The sequence below is a fragment of the Equus caballus genome, chromosome 20 (assembly GCF_041296265.1).
Source record: "Equus caballus isolate H_3958 breed thoroughbred chromosome 20, TB-T2T, whole genome shotgun sequence".
NCBI lineage: Eukaryota > Metazoa > Chordata > Mammalia > Perissodactyla > Equidae > Equus > Equus caballus.
Window position 1 is genome coordinate 31,213,689 of NC_091703.1, and position 20,358 is coordinate 31,234,046.

General features: G+C 42.2%; 2 protein-coding genes across 2 annotated transcripts; one reads left to right on the top strand and one right to left on the bottom strand.

The window, feature by feature from the left end:
* Window positions 1-1,706: 1,706 nt before the first annotated feature.
* On the top strand, window positions 1,707-2,645 carry OR10C1 (olfactory receptor family 10 subfamily C member 1). Its single transcript, NM_001391004.1, is given in 1 exon segment — window positions 1,707-2,645. A coding segment is annotated over 1 exon segment (939 nt).
* A 14,378-nt stretch (window positions 2,646-17,023) lies between these two features.
* OR11A1B (olfactory receptor family 11 subfamily A member 1B) lies at window positions 17,024-17,980 on the bottom strand. The gene has a single exon (NM_001391683.1). The coding sequence runs from the start codon at window positions 17,978-17,980 to the stop codon at window positions 17,024-17,026; it is 957 nt and encodes a 318-aa protein (NP_001378612.1).
* Window positions 17,981-20,358: the final 2,378 nt, after the last annotated feature.

The window sequence follows — 20,358 nt, forward strand, 5'->3', positions numbered from 1 at the left end:
TTCTCTTTTATATTCTTAGTGCTCTGTGTAATGACTGAAATATGTAAGGGACTAGGACATCTACAGTAATGGAAAGAAGAAAATCATGAGAAAGGAGAAGAGAATAAAACTGGTTAAACCAGAGATGTTATGGGAGAGCTAAGAGAAACAACAGCCCTGGACTTTTTCTCTGAAATGTTCTTGACAGGTCACCCTACACTTTCTGCTCCCTAAGAAGCAGACTCCAAAACAACAGATTAATTGGTTACGCGAAGAGCTTTCCCTGTTGAAAAATCAAATATGCTTGGAGACTCAGGTCCTCAGAGACATTAAGAAGAGATCAAATCTAAGAGTACCTTCCTCATGAGGCATCCACTATGTAGAGAAAGAGGAAGATAAGCAAGTCATCAAATACCATCTGCCTTTATCACTGGTTATTTCTCCAAATAGAAAGACATTGCTCAGGTAATATCTCCTGGAAAACACTAAAAGAGCCACTAAGGTGAAATGAACCAAGGACTCTTCAACTGCAAAAATATATCAGGGTATGACTTTGTATTTTTTGTATATGTTCTAAAATATGATTATATTTCTGCATAGAATTTGGATTTATGCATGTATTTAATTGTATCTCTGGGTGTTTTTATATTTTTATGTTAAAGGTGTTTTCACTTTCATTGTTGTTTGTAGTGATATTTGTATGTATATACAATACATGATTTATGTATGACCTTAGATGAACCCGGAATCTGAGCATATTGGGCTATTTAGCTTTCTGTGCTTGTGTTTAGAAACGTAATATGTTAGTGTGTGGATCTGTGAAGGTTATGTATGCAGCTTTGAGATGTGCAAATGTGTTATGGTATAAGGGGATGAAGTTTGAGAGTCTATAAAATTCAGAAATAAGCAACCAAGAAAGACCTTATCATCTCCTCCCTGAGCATCTTTAAAAACTAGAGAGATCTTGACTCCTTTGGATAACTGAACTGTTTAACTGCCTCCTGGAGCTTGAAAGAGATGCTCTTTCAAATTTTCTCTCTCCTCCTTGAAAATCATGAAATGGCAAAATGATAGAGAAAGAAGAGAGTCTGAATAGATCAGGTAACTGAAAAAGGAGCTTGAAAAAGGGGGAAAAAAAGAGGAGAAAATTGGGTCAGAGAGGAGACAAGTGGAGAGGAAAAGAAAGAGCAAACGTGAAAGAAGGAAAGAAAAAGACAGAAATAGAAGGCCTCCAGAGGAAGAAGAATACAAGAGAAAATTCCCTTGTCTTGGAATGGGATTTTTCAACACTCTGAACATAGAACACATTCTGGCCTTGAGCAGGAAAACGTCTACTGGAAGGGAAATTCTGTCCCCAGGCTTATGGGAAGGATGAGAAGGGGAGAAAAAAGTGAAAAGGGGGCCAGAATGATCCAACCCTCACCTAGGGAGAAAGTGAAAACAGAATTCAATGTGTTCTTGTGAAAGGTGGGCACCATCAGGAAAAGGCCAGGTGAGGGAACTAGGCTGAGAGAGCCAAACATTCACCCTGGCTTCCAAGAGTGGGCGAGGGCCAGGATGGACTCAGGGCTGTCCTGCATCAAAGCCCATGAGACCCTAAAAGAAATGCAGTTCTAATGCTTTGAACAGAGGCAGAGAGGCATCATTTTTGCCCTCTTCACAGTTCCATAATTGCAACTTTCCCTTGCCATTTCTTTCATCTTCCAGTCAGAAGGGATCTGTGCAGGATGTGCACGAACACGTCTGTGGTGACTGAATTCATTCTTGCAGGCTTCTCCCACCTGGCCAGCCTGCAGGGCTTGCTCTTCTCGCTCTTCCTCACCATCTACCTGCTCACTGTGGCAGGCAACCTCCTCATTGTGGTGCTGGTCTCAGCTGATTCTGCCCTCCGGTCCCCTATGTACTTCTTCCTTCGGATCCTCTCAGCTCTGGAGATTGGCTACACATCTGTAACTGTCCCCCTGCTGCTTCACCACCTCCTCACTGGTCAGCGCCACATCCCTCGCTCTGGCTGTGCACTGCAGATGTTCTTCTTTCTCTTTTTTGGTGCCACGGAGTGTTGCCTCCTGGCAGCCATGGCCTATGACCGCTACGCAGCCATCTGCAAACCCCTTCACTACCCACTTCTACTGAGCCATCGGATGTGCCTACAGCTAGCTGGGTCAGCGTGGGCCTGTGGAGCAATGGTGGGCCTGGGCCACACCTCCTTCATCTTCTCCTTGCCCTTCTGTGGCCCCAATGCCATCCCACACTTCTTCTGTGAGATCCAGCCCATCTTGCAGCTGGTATGTGGAGACACCTCACTCAATGAACTACAGATTATCCTGGCTGCTGCCCTCATCATCCTCTGCCCCTTTGGCCTCATCCTGGGCTCCTATGGGCGTATCTTGGCTACTATCTTCCGAATCCCATCTGCTGTTGGCCGTCGCAAGGCCTTCTCCACCTGCTCCTCCCACCTGGTCGTGGTCTCCCTCTTCTATGGCACTGCCATCTTTATCTACATCCGTCCTAAGGCCAGCTATGATCCAGCCACTGACCCTCTGCTTTCCCTCTTCTATGCTGTGGTCACCCCCATCCTCAATCCTATCATCTATAGCCTGCGGAACACTGATGTCAAGGCTGCCCTAAAGAGAACCGTCCAGAAAATGAAGTCTGCAGAGATTTGACCAGAGGTTGATGACCATGACTGTCATTCTCAGTCAGCCCCAAATCACCAGTTGTCAAAGAGAGAGGAGGCGAGGTTCCCATCTTGGGGGAAGGCCATCCTGTCAAGAAGGCACAGTTACCTTTGAACAACTACTGGAGCCAAACCCCCCCTCTTAGACTCCCAACACACACACACACACACACACACACGCGCGCGCACACTATTCTGCGTTCTAAGAAACAAGAAATTCAAGATGGAGGGTCAACTTTTCAAGCAGAGCAAGTTGATAACTAGGGAAAAGTTATAAAATGTCATCTCCACCAGACTATCAAGGTAATAGAATTTCCAGGTCCTTAAAGTTTTTTTGACATTTATACATCCCGGGTAAGAAATTTGTTTCATCAGTGGTACTGCTGGTTAGTACATTAGCACCCATAATTATACCTAATTAATTATGTATATTAATATTATGTATATATAATATTAGGTATAATATTTAATTATACTAATTAAATCCATCACCAGGCAAAGAGCAAAGTCCTTAAGAATTGAAGAGGGGCCAGAAAAGTTCAATGACAGTAAGTTCTTATGGGAACCAGCATGACACAGTGATTGAGAGAACAGATTTTAATGTTAGATTTTAATTCAAGTCTTAATTCTTCTAACTGGTTAGCTGTATGATCACAGGAGAATGATACAATCTCCCCCAGCCTTAATTTCTTTATCCATAAACTTGGGATAATAATAGAGTCTATTTCCTTGGGGTTTTGTGAGGATTTGTAGACTTGGAAATCACCAGGCTTAATATCTGGCAAAAAATAATGTCTCAATAAGCATTTTTATTAGTGAGTCAGACAGTTCAGCACAGGGGATGATATCTACCTCACATTAGGTGCCTTTGTTGGAGGAGAAAAGGGTATTTTTAGAATGTCAATGGCACTGGCAACCAAGAGACTCAAAGGAGAATAGAGGAAGAGACTCCACACACCACTGCTACAGGAAACTACCACCCAGCACAGACACAAACCAAAGACAACCAGGACACTGGGAGCAAACATAATTGGGAAATACAGGAGAGTTAGACACACAGAACAAAGATACGAGATGAGCTGAGTCAGTCAAAAAAGATGTCTCAGCGGGATAAGTATTCATTAATAATTAAAGTAGAATCCACATCTTTTTTCTTATTCCCAACACTTCATTCAATTTTACAAGCATTTATTGAAATCCTTTATGTGCCCATTGCTCTGCTCGGCACTGTGGTGAAGACCAAGTAAAAACAGGGTGGTGATTTCACCCAGGTAGTGCTTGCTGTCTGTTTGGGGAGATAATGCTGATTCTCAGGAAACTGTCAGAGAACAGCAAAAAGTAGAGATGACAATAAATGGTTACACCCTTACTCTCTACCCCACAGAGGAGCAGGATGGCCTTCCCTGACTGTGAACTGCCTGGCTCCTTGATTTTTAAATGAGGAATCCAACTCAGTCCCTAACATATTCCTACCATCTGTATACTTATCAATTGAGTAAAATCTTAAAACTATTGCTCCTTAATACTTGTAAAGACCTGAATACAGAGGGACAACATTTAGGAAGGGCTGCCTAAAGGATGGTAATACAGCTTTCCTTCTGATAATCTAAGTCTCGTCTCCAAACCAAAGCAGACCAGCAGAGAGATGCATACCTAGATGCACTGTTTTCCACTTCCTTCTTATCTCTACCCACCCCACAACATCCTTCATACAACTATTGTTGCTAAATGGTGCTTTGGCTTTCTATCATTGGTTTACACTGAGGAAGATTACAAGAAGCAACATTATGAAACTCAAAGGAAAACTTTCCCTCCCATCTCAGTGCTGGGAATAACTGTACTTCTGTCATATAAGCAATAACTTTTTTCTAAAAGCCTTAGGAGGATACAATTGACATATAATAAAAGTGCATATATTTAAGTGCACCAGTTGATAAGTTATTACATGTGTATACACCTGAGAAACCATCTGCACCATCGTGATATGAACATATCCAACCCCTTTCACACTCCATGCCAATTTCTCCCTTCTACCCTGCCCAGCATTCCCCATTCCCAAGAAACCTCTGATCAGCTTTCTTAGACTATAGATCATTTTGCCTTTTCCAGAGGTTTACAAAAATGGAATCATAAACTATGTACTCTTTTTGGTCTGACTTCTTTCATTCGGCATGATTATTTTGAGATTCATCCATGTCATGTGTATCAACAGCTCATTCCTTGTTATTGCTGAGTGGTATTCCATTGTATGGGTTTACTACAACTTGTTTATCCATTAACCTAATAATGGAAATTTGGGTTGTTTCCAGTTTTTGGTTATTGCAAATAACGCTGCTATGATCATTTGTGTACAAGTTTTTGTATGCTATCATTTCTCTTGGGTAAATATCTAGGTGTGGAATAGCTGGACTGTATGGAAGGTATGTGTTTAACTCTTTAGGAAACTAAGTAATCACTTTCCACTCTTTCATGACAACTGCTGAGCTTATAGCCAAGTTTATAACTCGTTTCCAGGATACATACATCTGCTTACAGTAAGCTTTTGAAATACTCGCCTGATTTCTGATTTCACCTGACTTTATATATTCTACAATTTTGTCTGGTCTACCTCATCCTCATTTTGTGCATATTGTGTAAGGCACATTAAAGGGTCTACAGAGGGCCACCAGCTCCCTGTCTGGTGGGACTCTCCCAGGAGGAGAAAGGCTTATCAGCATCTATGGTGTTATTAGAAGGCAGTCCCCAACAACAAGGAGGGTTGCAAACCAGGCACACGTACTAAACACCTTAACACAACTGCCTGACAAGGTCCCTAAAATTGTACTCTTAAAGACTCATGAAAGCTCTTCTGTTTGAATCACAGATAAGTTTTTACTTCAGGAATTTCTGAAAAAGCTCACTACATGAGTCTTTTATCATTTACACCTTAAGGAAGAGTTTCAGAAGCAAGAGGTCACAGGACTTGGAACTCAGACAGGTGGAGAGGGAATGATGAGAGGCAGACCAAAGGCAAAAAGGAAGGTTCTCGAAACATGGAAAGGGTGGAAAGCAGCTAAGTTCAACTTTGTCCATGTCCCAGTTGTGCCCCAGTCAACAATACCACTTCTCTTGGGTAAGCAGGATGTCACCTCCACTCTCATTTCCTAGCACTTCTCTGAACTTTCCCTGATGACCTACTAGGGCAAGACAATTTTATATTGCGACACCTAGTGGTCAGGGAGCAAGTAACCGACTACTTCATCTTTTCAATAGTTTGCAGACTAGAACACTGTGATCACCTTTTATTGGGAGTGGGGTGGGAATCTGGGGTGGCGGAGCTCGGAGCTCAAAACTATTGGCCTTTCATTCCACTAAGATAGAGGTCAAAATTCAGCCCCCCACCAGCAGCACCATCATTACCCAGGAACTTAGAAATGTTAATTCTCAGGTGCTGCCCTAGACCTACCGAATCAAGAATTCTACGGGTAAAACCAAGTTAAAGTCAAACTACCGACCTAGACCTCAGCTCTAGGAACATTTGCTACAGTATTTCAGGTTCAGAGAGCGTCTTCCAGTGTACTGGAGAAGATGCAGTTACCCATCTCGGCCACACGGCGGCACAACAATCCTGACTGTGGGACATGTAGCCTTAAAGATGGCTGTTGGATTCGCACTGCTAACGCGAAAGGCCTCCGCCCAAACAGTGACCGGCTCCTGAAAGTTCAGGAGAATTAGAAAGCCAAGGTAAACAATAGCTTTAAACCAGTTCCCAAAGACAGCACAGGAAAGTGGGGTTGGTCCAAATAATTTATCTAAAAGGGAAATGCTGGCTTACATTAACCACATGTTTAAAAATAACTTCATTTTTCCAGTGAAAAGGCAGTGTATTGAAGGGAATAGTTGGTACACAGGAAAACACATGAGCAGCCCCAACCTCCAGGAAGTGAGTCCAGTGGAAAGCAGCAATAATTTTTACCCCCAAAAAGTGTGATTTTCCAGGTGGGGAACTGAGCAACGCATAGTGTTGCCATCCACATCTTATCACTTCTGACACCTCTTCAACCAGGAAACATGAAGGGCTGAGGAATTTGGGCCTTTAGCACTCACCACCACAACCACTCTCATTCAGGGTGTGACTTCTACCCTGAATTCTGTGAAAGACAAAAAGGGTTGTTTGGTTTTCAAATTTCTAATCACCCAGACTCCCACCACCTCCTGTCCTGATGAAAAAAATGGACAGGAGTTTCCACCGGTGAGGAAAACCTGAGGGCAAATCTAAAGAAAACCCCATCCCCTGTACCCTCGAAGTTTAGAATGTCCTGGCATCTTAATCAAAAGCTGAAGATTTGGGGAGAAGTGAGGAGCAGAGAGCAAGTTGCTGGGCTGATGCAAATGAGGGCACTTGAGCTGCACAAGTCACAAGGTCACTTTGGGGGTAGAAATATAAGGGGTGGGGCAACTCAAAAGGGGCCACCTACTTCTCCCTCTTTAACGTCACTCATGAGGTAGACCAGAGGCTCCAATGAGCCACTAGGAGTGCGGGTGAAAACCCTAGAAAGTAGGATGAGGTAAGTTAAATGAGAAAACTCTAACAAGGGTTTTTCTCCCACCCCATATCACCTGCCATCCCTGAGCTCCATATCTTCTGCTCCCAGATAATTCCCTGGGGACCCAAGCACCCAGAGATTAGCTTTCTGGTGCTCTTTGGGAATTCCCACACTCTGGGGGGCACGGGAGAGACTCTGAGGAGGCAAGAAGGGGCCCGATGCCCAGAAACCACACCTCGTCACCGTGCAGCCCCAGCTGTTTGCCTACCCTGAGAGCGAGTAGATTCCTGGAAATAGTGACTATGGAAAACCAACTTGAGCTCCCCTCTCCACCCCCACTCTAGTGTGGCCCCAAATCTTCCCTTGACGATTCCCACTGATGAGGGGTGGAGACAGGGAGCGGTGAAGCCAGGGCCTAGGCTCCTGGAAATGGGTGGCCTCTACTTACTCCCAGCTAAGAGCTTCAAGCTTTATGCCGAGTCTGGTCAGGCTTCAAAGTGTCACCCCAGCGCCCTCTCCGCCCTGGGCATCTTCTGGTGCGTGATGAGCTTGGTCTTCTGACTGAAGCTCTGGCCACAGTTACAACAGCGAGAAGGGGCTCGCCCGTGTGCGCCATCTAGTGGATGATGAGGTGCGAGCTCTGGCTGAAGCTCTTCCCACAACCCGGCTCTTGGAGGCTTCTCGCGGGTGTGGACCCGCCTGTGTGTGATGAGGTTGGGGCGGTGCCTGAAACACTTGGTACAATCCCCGCACTTGTAGGGCCTTTCCCTGCTGTGGGTGCGCCGGTGCTTGACCAGGTCCTGGCCAACGCGGAAACACTTGCTGCAGTCACTGCACTGGTAGGGTCGCTGCCCGGTGTGGACGCTCGACGACCTGCGGCTAAAACCGCGGCCACAGTCGGAACAGCGAACGGCTGTTTGCCATTGTAAACACTCTGGTGCGGGGCCAGGTCCGAGCTGCGACTGGAGCTCTGGGCGCACTGGGGACACGGGAGGGGCCGCTCACCGGTGTGTGTCCTCTGGTGACGCCCATAGTCCGAGCTGAAGCCAAAGCGCTTCTAGTGCAGCGCGCCAGAAAGGCGGTTCGCCGTTGTGTCTACGCAGGCGGCGCGTCGGATCTGGGCTCCAGCTCAAGCTCTGGTTGCACCGTGGACATTGGAAAGACTTCTCGCCACTGTGGCTGCTCTTGTGGCGGTTAAAGTTGGAGTGGTGGTCGAAGCCCTTGTTGCACTCTGAACACTGATAAGGTTTGAGTGGGTCTGGAGGAGAAAGGGGCCTCCAGTGGCCATCAGTGGCAGTGCAGGGGATCACTTTCTTGCCCTCCGAGATGCGCCAGTAGAGAACCTTATCGGAAGGCTCTGGCACATGCTACATTCCATAAATACTTGCTAAATGAACAGAGCAAGCATTAGAAAACATGAGATCTGGATGTTAGGGCTGTGAGGTATTGACAGATGCATCTCTTTTAAAGAACTCAGAGATAGCTATAAGTTGCATATAAACCTAGCAGATGAGAAGCCACATGGGACAGCATGGGGACTGAAGCAGAATGACAATTCCAGGGTGAGAAAGTATACATGGCAAATACATTTGAGAGCAGGGACTGATGATGTGAACAACAAAAGACAAAAGGGTTCAGTTAGCAAAGTTGAATTTCCCCCAAATTAGCAATTGGATGAGTAGATTGGTAAGGGGATGTATGACAAAGGAAAACAAAATAAAGAGTAAGTTTGATTTCCCCCTCATCCAATCCCTTGCCCAAATATTGAAACCTTCCCTTCTGCTTCATTACTATACTTTGCACCCAGCCCTCTCACCTGCAGAAGAGACAGGATTAAGCCCCAGATCAGGAGGTCTCGGGGCTTGGAGAATACATGGCTCCTCACCTTGCTCCAGCTGTGACATCAGCTCAGGTTTAGGAAATAGGAATCCTATTGGATCAATGAGAAGATCAAAACTTTCTTGCTTAACTATCCACAGCTATTTTTCCCTGTAGTCTCTGTAGCATAACACTCTAAAAAACAAATTTCAGATAGTCATTCTTCAGCTTGTCTAATGCTTCCTTTTGAACTACCATCCTTCCACCTACTTACGTGTCCACTTCCCCTATATCCTACATACATGTGATCCATTTTACTCTCACAATTCTGGAATGGCTGTACATAGCCTGCAGAATGAAGTGTCACGGATGATTGAGGCTGGTTTCAAAGGTAGACTTGGGCCATGTAGTTCATTCAACTTGCCTAACACCGGTTTTTGTAACCACCCCCATCGTCTAATGTGATCCAAGCTAGCTAGGCAGACTGGTCTATTTACCATCATCAAGTAAGTCCAGCTCCCTTTCAGTGTTTGCTCTCATGCTTCTTCCTGCCTTGAATATCTTCCTTGCTTCTCCTCTCTCCATAGTTAATTATTTCTACTCATCTTACACCACCTCCATCCCCCATGAAGCCATCCTTGACCAACCGACTCCACATAACACTTGTTCTCTAGACCAGTACTTCTCAACCTATCTATGGAGAAGGACCAGGGGTTTTTTTCATTCTTTTGGTCAATAAAATGAATCCACTCATCACAGGCTTGGATGCTGTAGCCATGTCAAATTGCTATAAAAGTTTCCAAATGCTTTCTCTTAATTTACATGTTTACCCATCACAAACTGGTAACAAACAGTTCACAGACAGGCACTGGTCCACAGATGATACTTGGAGTAGCACTGCTCTAGCACACTCATCTGACATGGAGCATACTCAGCCTTCTGTGTTGAACCAGTGGTTTTTCTGTATGGACCTCTAGTCTTGCCAGCCAGAAAGTAACCTCTAGGTGGCCAGAGGCCATGTCCTCTCCATGAATTCCCCACCCCAAACTGTAATGTGATGTGTGTAGGCTGCCAGATGGTAGACCACAGAGGATTATGGGGGAAGCTTGGGATTTGAAGTAAAGGAAAATGTGATGGAAATCAACTAGATCCTTTTATTATAACCTTGCTATCAATATAAGATAGAAAATACTGGACTGTTAAACCAAGGATCTGATTAAAGTTATATGACTCTAAGCTTCCTTGATCCACATAGCCTCAGCCCCCTCAGAGCACCCACTAAAAGTCATGCCCATAAAGGGAGTGAAATAACTCCCTGAAGACTGACTGACCTGAAGTCTCCATCTCCCCAATCAGGATCACGTCTCCCATTCCCAGGCCTTTTTATTTTACACAGCCCATGAGTGTAGCTGGATTTCCCATCATATCCCATCAGGCTATTTCGGAGCCAAAAATGTGTATGTAATAAAAAGGTAATGGTGAGAAAAGAGTGTTACACGCATTTGGGTGAGAGTAGAGGTTGACCACTTCATGGAAGGGAGTGAGAGAGAGAGAAACGGGAAGAAAGTGTGGAGAAGAAATGGGAAAAGAAGAAATAAGCAGGAGGAAGAAAATAATGGAGGAAAGGAGGGGAGAAAGGAGATATAAGCAAAAAGGATAAAAAAGATTAGTGGTAAAGAAAAGGGAAATATGAGTGAAAGCCATCCCTGTTTTATAAGAGAGCTAGTGACAATCTGTTTCTGCTAATGAATCTGTGGGCTCTGCTCTGAGAGACCAAGGTTACTAAGCCTCCAAAAGATTTTCCTGATAATGGTCCTGACATGGCTTTCTGAATATCTTTAACAAGTTAAGGAATATTGCTGCTTTAAAAGAGTCTAGATTTCTAGACAGAGTTATATGGAGCTATTATTTATTGTTCTAACTACCCCCAAACCTTCGGTTTCCAGAAAGTTATTTGAGTGTGATACTGACCAAAAACATACTTCATTATCAGACCACTCCAACACTGATCAGTATCCCCTGATTTGGGGTCAGGCATCAGTGGGGATGCTCTCAGTGAGCAGGGCTGGAAATCATGTACAGCTAATGAAGAATTCTGAAAAAGTGTTGATTAGTGTTTGCCTTCTAACACTAATACTATGGAAATTTGATCATCTATTGCCATCACTGCTGCCATTTTGAAAACCATTGCCATTTCTATCAATGGTTTAATAATGAAGATCCTCACATTTAGCTTTATTATAGCTGATATTATCATTGTTGTCATCAGAGTCACCATACAAATTACCATCTTCACTACTATCCCTATCAATACCACCAATACCTTCACCATAAATAAGAGAGTGGAAATTTGTTTTATGTGGACTTTCCCCTTTTAATTCTCATTTTTCAGATTTTTTTTGTTAAATATTGGCACCTGAGCTGACTTCTGTTGCCGATCTTCTTTTTTTTTCATTTTTCTTCTTCTTCTCCCCAAAGCCCCTCAGTACACGGTTGTATATTCCAGTTGTAAGTCCTTCTAGTTCTGCTATGTGGGACGCTCCTCAGCATGGGTTGATGAGTGGTGCCATGTCCATGCCCAGAATTGGAACTGACGAAACCCAGCTGCTGAAGCAGAGCTCACAGGCTTAACCATTTGGCCATGGGGCTGGCCCCACAGGAGTTTTTTATATTTGTGCTATGATTGAGAATTTCTGGGGAGGTTCTGATACCTGTGGTTGAGAATTGGAAAACAGTTAAAAGTAGGAGGATTTTTAAAATACTCGGTTTTATAATGGAACAAAAAAATATTTCCTTGTGTTTTATTTACTAATTTTCTCAAAATTAAAATGGTCTATGCATCACTCAATGAATTGATTCTTCTTTCAGATATAGATTGTCACAGGGCAATGCAGAGAAAGAATTTATTGCATTGCATTATAAAGACAATGAACTCTAACTAGTTCAGTCACTGTGACATGTCCTGTTTGTCTTTCTATACATATATCATACATTATGTCAAAGCAATGACTATGTATTGTGTTTACTTGGACCACTTCCTACAGTTTATGCTATTGTACATTGTACATTATATGGTTGGATTAAATACCTGATGATTAATTCTATTCAAGAGAACTATATGGTTGGATTAGATAGAGCTCTGACTTAGTAAGAGGACCCCTGAGACTCTCAGATTGGATTCTCTGCTCAGCATCTGCATCTGACCTATGCACAGCCCAGACTGTCTTGCTGGATCATTTAGAAGTTAATGCTTTCTTTCCAATTCTAATCTAACGAGTTCATACAGCACGTGTTCAGAAAATTATTTTCAAATGAATGATTACAGTAGCCTTTCTTTATCTGCAGTTGCACTTTCTGCGGTTTAATTTACCCCCAGTCAACCACAGTTCAAAAATAATAAATGGATAAGAAACAATCCAGAAATAAACAATTCCTAAGTTTTAAATTATACGCTGTTCCCACTCCATCCCACCCAGGACATCAATCATCCCTTTGTCCAGCGTATCCACACTGTATACGCTACCCTAAGTACAATACATACAATAAGACATTTTGAGAGAGACAGAGACCACATTCACATAATTTTTATTACAGTATATTATTGTAATTGTTCTAATTTATTATTAGTTGTTGTTAATCTCTCACGGTGCCTAATTTATAAATTAAACTTTATCATAGGTATGTATGTATAGGAAAAACATAACATATATAGGGTTCAGTACTATCCATGCTATCAGGCATCCACTGGGGGGCCTTGGAACGTATCCCCTGTGGACAAGGTGGACTTCTATATGGACTGGATAATCCAAGGTGATATTTCCCCAGGTCCCAGAAGCAGTCTCTCCTATTCCCCAGGATCCAGTGAATATAAACGTTTTTCTCTTTCTCCGAATGTCCATCCTTCAGCTGGATACTGGATGCCATTCACAATGGTGTGTCTAAGGGAAGCAAGCCTCTGTGTGTTGTAGAGGTGAGCAACAGAGGTCAAAATTCCAATAAGCGGTCAGGAACCTAGTGACAGTAACAATAATCTAGGGCATCAGTAGCAGGTTAAGATGTAATACCAAGTTCATTCAGTGCCTTATTAGAAGATATATTATAGGATTCTTGAGGACAGGAACTGAAGCCCAAATTTAACTGGCCTGGGAATAACAAGTGGAGATAAGGGAAATCAAATGGATACAAAGATTTTCCCCATAAAAACTGGTTTCTGAGAAGGAACACAAGAACTCTCTTTCTGGAGTCTTTAGGGTGAGAATTGTTGTAAATACAGATGTTTAACTGATGTTAATAGTATATAACACCTTGACCTAGGGCACGATAAGACAGACATGTGTTTTGAATATACATATATGTTTACATATGTATACACACACACACACACACACACACATACATGGCCATGCATCTTGTGACTTTGGCTAGTATTTATAAAGTATCACAGTAGCGACCTGGGGTTTTGGAACAAGGACTTGAAAATAACTATCACTAAGTACTTCTCATACCTGTCCACCATCGTCACCAACACAATTATCCCCACTCATTTTTCTCATCATCATTCAATATAATTTAATCCAATTCTGAAAGTATATATGGAGCACCTACCATAAGGAAGGAGTTGTGAGAAGTATTAAAGAGGATGATCAGCCTTCACCAAAGAAAAACTTAGATGAACTTCTTATAATAAGTCTAATAAGGCATTTGCCATCAGAAAACCATTTTTCAAAATATGAAACACGTCTACTTCTGGACATGATCGACTAACTGGTACTGGACTCTCCTCCATCATAAATAACTATAAAACAAGACAAAATATATGGGTCAATTGTTCAGGCAGTGGACAGCAGGTAATGCATGACTGTGATCCCTGAAAGAGAAACTCACAAGGTGAGACATAATCACCCAGGTCTCTACCTGGGGACAACTTTCTGACTATAGCCAAAAGAAATGAATTTCAAGCACAGAATCATGGTGTTGGAGAAGGTCATTGAGAGGACGTGACTGCTGTTTGATTCACCAGCTGGACCCGGGCAATTAGACAGGGCAACCCCTATCCCTGTAATGTACATTCCGACCGCTGTTGTGTCCACACTAGGAGCTGTCAAGGACACAGCCTGGAGAGAGTAATGTGTTGTTGAGACCGTCGGGACTATGTACATGAATGAACCCCATTAGGCCTCTATATAAGCTTTTACGATTCTGGCAGGTGGGTGTGGACTTCACTTGTTTTGTGGATACCCAAGATAAGCCTCATACGTAGATTCTGATGCTTATTAAAACTGCCACCTGCCAATGTGGAGTGGTCTGCCTCTTTCATTGGTCTCTCTTTGTCCCCTGTGTACAAGGGCCGGTTTTGAATTTTACCTAGAAAACTCCTGAGGTAGTGAGTCAACAGATGGGCAATCCCATTGATCTGAGAAAGCAGAACTCAAAGTTTGGGGCACCTAAGCACTGAAAATTGTAGGATAGGACATCAGAGGGGAGAGATCTCTCTGTGTAGTGGAGACCCAAGATACATTTGAAGGTGGGGAGGGGTCTGTGAGCTGTGACTGATAGTCAGATTGCACATATAAAGGGAAAGACCATTTGAGACTTCAGAGAGAAGCTGCTACAGGATTGAAATGAAACAGACCCTAGAAGTAGACCAGGGCTGAGGAAGAGAGGTACCAGGAAAGGGTGTTGTCCTGGCTCTGCTAAAGTGGGGAAATTCCATTAACACCTCATTAATAGCCCTGTCATCAACCAGACACAAAGTCCAAGCCTTAAGAGTAATAACCACATCCTTGAGTAAGGCCTCCTCTTGACCTGGCCTAACACAGCCTAAAGCCAAGCCCTATGTCCACCAGGAAGAGAGAATTTGGACGGTGAGTCATGTCATGCTAGAGAGGCTTCCAAAGCACCTTGCATTTTCCACAAATCCATATTACAAAGGATAAAACCAAGCTTATTCAAGTTCAAGATGACCTTCCAAGATTTGAAATGTCTGCTAGAAAAACACTATTTCTATTGCATCATCTCACCAGGCACACAATATTTGCTTGTCCCACTATTAGTGATGTTATTTATATTATTGACCAGTGGATTCAAGTGGCATCAGTCTGATCCATCTACTATTCTGTTCCTAATCAACCTTTCACCTAATATTTTTAGCATCCATGATGAAAGTTGATGATTAATGCAACTTTAGAATACTCTGTTAAAAAGATAACAAAGATCTAATCAAGCTTCTAACTCGACATCAGTTTTGTGGTGTGTCTGACAATTAGCATTTTTTGTTATAATGTAAGTGCGTGGTATTTGCTTTTGATTTCCAAAGCATCCATTTCAAAGACACCCATCTTGAAACATATATCCAACTACACAACTAGATAAAAAGGCAGGCCATCCCACCCATTAAGTTCCTCTTTTAGAATGCCCTGGGTGACCTAGATAACTGACTGTGTAAGTGGCCTGGCTATTGGCTATTCCCTTCTCAAGCTTTAATTCCCACTCTTATGTTTTAAATTCTCCAACAAAGAGTGAACCCACAATATCCTAGGCCCCTCATCCTCAGCCCCAATAAAGGGAGAGCCCCAGGTACATGCTCTCTCTCTACCCAAAACCTCTCTGCATGCTCCAGACATCCCACATACCCCCCAGGAAATGAGTAATAAACCTTGTTTTTTCATAGTCCCCTGATGTGTGTAGCTGAGGTGCATCTTGCAATCATAATAATAACCACAAGGGCCAATCCAGCCATAACATTGTCTTGGGTCAGAGGAATATCTGTGGGGGTTCACCACAAGAAGTGCCAGCCCAGGTGAGTGCCCCAGGCATTCCCAGCTATAGCATCACTATCAATAGGCTGAGATGGACAGAAAATAAGTTTATAACAAATACAAGACCCGGAATAGAAGTTAAACAAAACCATAAATAAGCAATAAGTTTAATTTAGAATATGGAACATTCTACAGGACAGATAACCAGATTTCTTCAATAACTCAATGATGTGAAAAAAAAAGAGGGGAAGAGGACTACTCTGAAGTAAGGCACTAAGAAACATAACAAGATACATTACGTGAACGCTGTTTGCATCGTAATTTTAAGAATATACTGAAAGATAATTGGAGAAATTTGAACATGGCTTATATATTATATGACATTGAGGAAACATTGTTAATTGTCTTAAGTATCATAATGGCAGGATTGGCATGTTTTTTAAAATGTCTTTATCAGTCAGAGAATATACTAAATACTTGCCTATGGAATATATACTTACACAACTAACACATTTGGAATTTGCTCTAAAAATAGGAGCTATGGGTAGTTGAAACTGGAATGGCAAATGTTGGTATTGAAGCCAGATGGTGGCTACCTGGGGGTTTATATAGTCTCTCTACTTTTGAGTATGCTTGAAATTTTATACGAAAGTTAAAAATAAATAAATAGAATGAATTCAGTTTTAAATTTTTTTAATATGCATATCCTTAGACTTGGCAATTCAATTCCTAAGAATTTATTATATGAATATCTGGATATAAACTATGTTTGTTTGGTGAATGAATTGAATGCAACACAAAATTCCCACAATAGCAGATCATTTAAATAAATCATGTTTAACTATACTAAAAAGCCCAGAAGAATAAATTAGTACATACTTCTTGAAATAGAAAGATAATCAAGACATAATATTCAGTGGAAAGCCAGATTACAAACGTCCATAAATGAGCGAGTATATGTTTATGCATACACACACACACAATACAAGTAGCCAATATTTCTAGGTTTGCTTTATGTTCCTATTTTTATCTATTTTCTATAATTATATCCATTGCCTGTTTAATAAAAAAATAATAAAAGATAAAAGTAAGTTTTTTGGTTGGCAGTTGAAAATTGTTGCTCTTAATCCCCATTTTAGAATAACAACAGAACATTTCACAGAGGGAAGCATCAGAATAGAATGGTTATTTCTCCCCAACCTATCCTGCAGACATCCCGAAGGAGATAGGCAAAGTCCAAATAAAATCCTCACCACCATCCTCCTTCAATTAAGTGTTTCAGTTTGCTTAATGTATAGAAGCCTCCGTAGTGCCTGATGAACTTCCTTATTCCTCAGGGTATAGATCACAGGATTGAAGAGAGGGGTGAACACAGTGTAGAGTAGACCAAAAACCTTGGAGAGCATCTGGGAGTTGACAGCAGAAGGTGCAATGTACAAGACGATAAGAGTTCCGTAGAATGTGGACACTACTGATATGTGAGAGGAGCATGTGGAGAAAGCCTTTCGCCTACTGGCCCCAGCAGGAACTCTCAGCACAGCTACCACAATCCGTGCATAAGATGTGAGAATCAGTCCAAAGGGAACAGTGAGGCAGACCACAGAGAGAATGAATGTTGTCAACTGGGCTATGCTGGGATCTGAGCAAGCCAAGCCCATCAAAGGCGTGAAGTCGCAGTAAAAATGGTCAATGTGATTGGGGCCACAGAATCTCAGCTGGGCCATCAGGGTCACAACCAATCCATCTACTATGAAGCCAGAGAGCCAGGATATGACCACCAGCCCCAAGCACCATCTGGGTCTCATTAAGAGTGGGTAGCGGAGTGGGTAGCAGATTGCCAGGTAGCGATCATATGCCATGACAGCCAGCAGGAAGCATTCAGCTGTGGCTAGAGAACCAAAGATAAAGAACTGGAGCAAGCAACCAGCCACAGAGATGGCTGCCTCCCACAAAAAGCCCTCCAACATTTTTGGCACCACTGTGGAGGTATAGAGGATCTCCAGGAAGGACAGATTAACCAGGAAGAAATACATGGGTGTGTGGAGTCTTGGGGAGCTAACCACTGCCACAATGATTAGCATATTCCCTATGATGATGGAGGTGTAGATGAGAGCGAACACAATAAAGAAAAGGAGATGCAGCTCAGCTACGTCAGAGAAACCAAGGAGGACAAATTCAGTGATAGTTTGGTTTCTTATGGAGACAATTTCCATGAGGATCATCCAAGTTTCTGCCTGGCAGTTATTAAGGGAGAAATTTTAGTGCAGCACTGTATCTTCTACACCAAGCCTGAGATAAGTAGGGCTACAATGAAAAGGGCAAAAGTGAGTTTCCAAAACAAGTCACTTACACAAGTTGTCATCTGTCCCTTTTTTAGTTGCTTACTCCTTCTCCAACTCCTCTCCTTCCCTGCATTCCTTAATTGTGCATGTTCTTGAAGGCTCAAAAGAGTTTATTCAAACTCACAATTTCAGTCTTCAGAGACCTGTACCCTATTAGATCAATCTGATATCTCTATGATATAATAAATCCCATCCTCCTAATCTGTATATAGCCTTCCTCATGTGCAACTGTGTAATATCCTCCCAATGCCTGCTAGTCATGTCCCGTCTTCAACTCAAAATCAGCATGATCAAAAACAAAAACAAACTCCTGTATCTTCCCCAACCACAACCAACTCCACTGTGAGTGGCTTGAAAATTCTGCCTTGATTCCCAAACTCACTATATCATAGTCATCTTTGTCTTGATATCTTCTCTCATTCCCCATCCTCTAATCGGTGAAATCTCATCAACATTTCCTTGGAAAATTCTTGTATATTCCCTCCTCACTAACCCACCATTCATCTCACAACCTCTTCACAACTATCTTAGCACAGTTACCTTCTGTGCAGCCTTCTGGTCTCTAGTTTTCTCACTCCTTTATCAAAATAGTCTTCTTTAAAAAATAGTTTAATCAAATTATTCAAGATTTTATAGTGGAAATGTGATAAAGGATAATATCTGGGAAAGTGTAAGTACTGTGGAATCAGAGAGATGCCAAACCCAGACTGGGGGTGGAAGAGAGTGTGAGAATCCAAGAAAAGGAAGGCTTCTTAAAGAATGTAGTTTCTGCATAAGTTTCATAGGGTGGGTAAGAGTTGACCAGGCAAAGGACAGGAGAGTAGGCAGAATATTCCAGGCAGGAGAGATATATATGAAAGCAAAGTCGTGTAATTCAACTTTTAAAAATTGAAAAAGGGGTCTGTGTACCTGCAGGAAAGATCTCATGTGCTGTCCATAGGGACGCCTGTGTTTATACCGAGACATGAGAATACATCAAATGTTGAAGACCACAGGGAAAAGCTACAGAAAAAAAACAGAGATATATATGGATTTTTTTCATGTGTATGTATATACACACCAAATCTTCACAATTTTATTTTCTATATTATGAGATTAATAAGTATATATTGCATTTATTATCACATAAAATGTAAGTTATCTTTAATACAAATAAACTACAACATCAGTTGTCTAAAACATGGAAACTGGATGGCTGAGGGCCAAAGGTGAGTGGAGAGTTTACGCTGCATACTATTTTGTACTTTTGCCTGAGGTCAAAGAAGTTCTTTGCATAGAATCCCATTTTCCACTCCCCTACCTATTGCTAATATGAAATCTTCAAAGGACCAGTTTAGGTTCTATCTCCTCCATGAAGCCTCCTTGACCAATGGAGCCCTCTATTTCCTGAGCAATCATGTACTAAATATCTAGCATATAGAAGATATACCAGTGCTGAGGATACCAGGCTAAATAAAACCAGTCCATACTCTTAAGGAGTTTACAATCTTGTGTAGATAATGGGCAATCAACCGATAATTGGAATACACTGAAAGAGAGTTAATGAATTCAACCTGGAAGAAATATTACTGAGAGGAAGTAATCCCGAAGTGGTCAATTATTGCTGTAGAAAATGGAAAATATGGAGGTTAGGCCATTACAGGTAAAAGGAAAACCATGAATAGATACTGAGACAAGAAACAGCATAGATGGTGAGGAGGGGATGGAGGTGTCAGGGGAAAACAGCCAAGGGCAATTAAAAGAAACACACTTCTGAAGAAGCATTAGAATTGAGGTAAAGAATAGTGGAAGATAAGGATAGAGAGGTGGGCAAGGACAAGAGCATGGTGGGGGGGGGGGTTACCTTTTCTATCAGAAGGAACTAGACCTTTATCCTGTTGGCAACAAGGTATATCTGATGGCTTTTAAACAATAGGGTGGCCTGGTTCAACTTGGATTTAGAGAGTTTTAAGGAAGCAAAACCCAAAGTAAGAAGAATGAAACAAGGAATGACTCCACACAACTGAAACCTGGTGTGCAAATGTGTGCTGCCTTGAATTGATCATTCATTATTTTGTTGTTTGCACTATCTCCTCCACAGACTGCTAGTTTATTTATCACAGAGATTAAAAATTTATCCACCATATCAACAAAGTCCTAATAAAGATGAAGTCTCAAATACTTAATGTTTAAAACCACCACTCCTATAACCAAGCTCATGTGAAGTGATCAGAGAGGGGTTCTGTACTTCACAGACCTAGAAGTCCCACAGCTTCCAT

What these genes read in the sequence shown, in the direction of transcription:
- OR11A1B (NM_001391683.1), bottom strand. Translation starts at nt 17,980, where the DNA reads ATGATCCTCATGGAAATTGTCTCCATAAGAAACCAAACTATCACTGAA.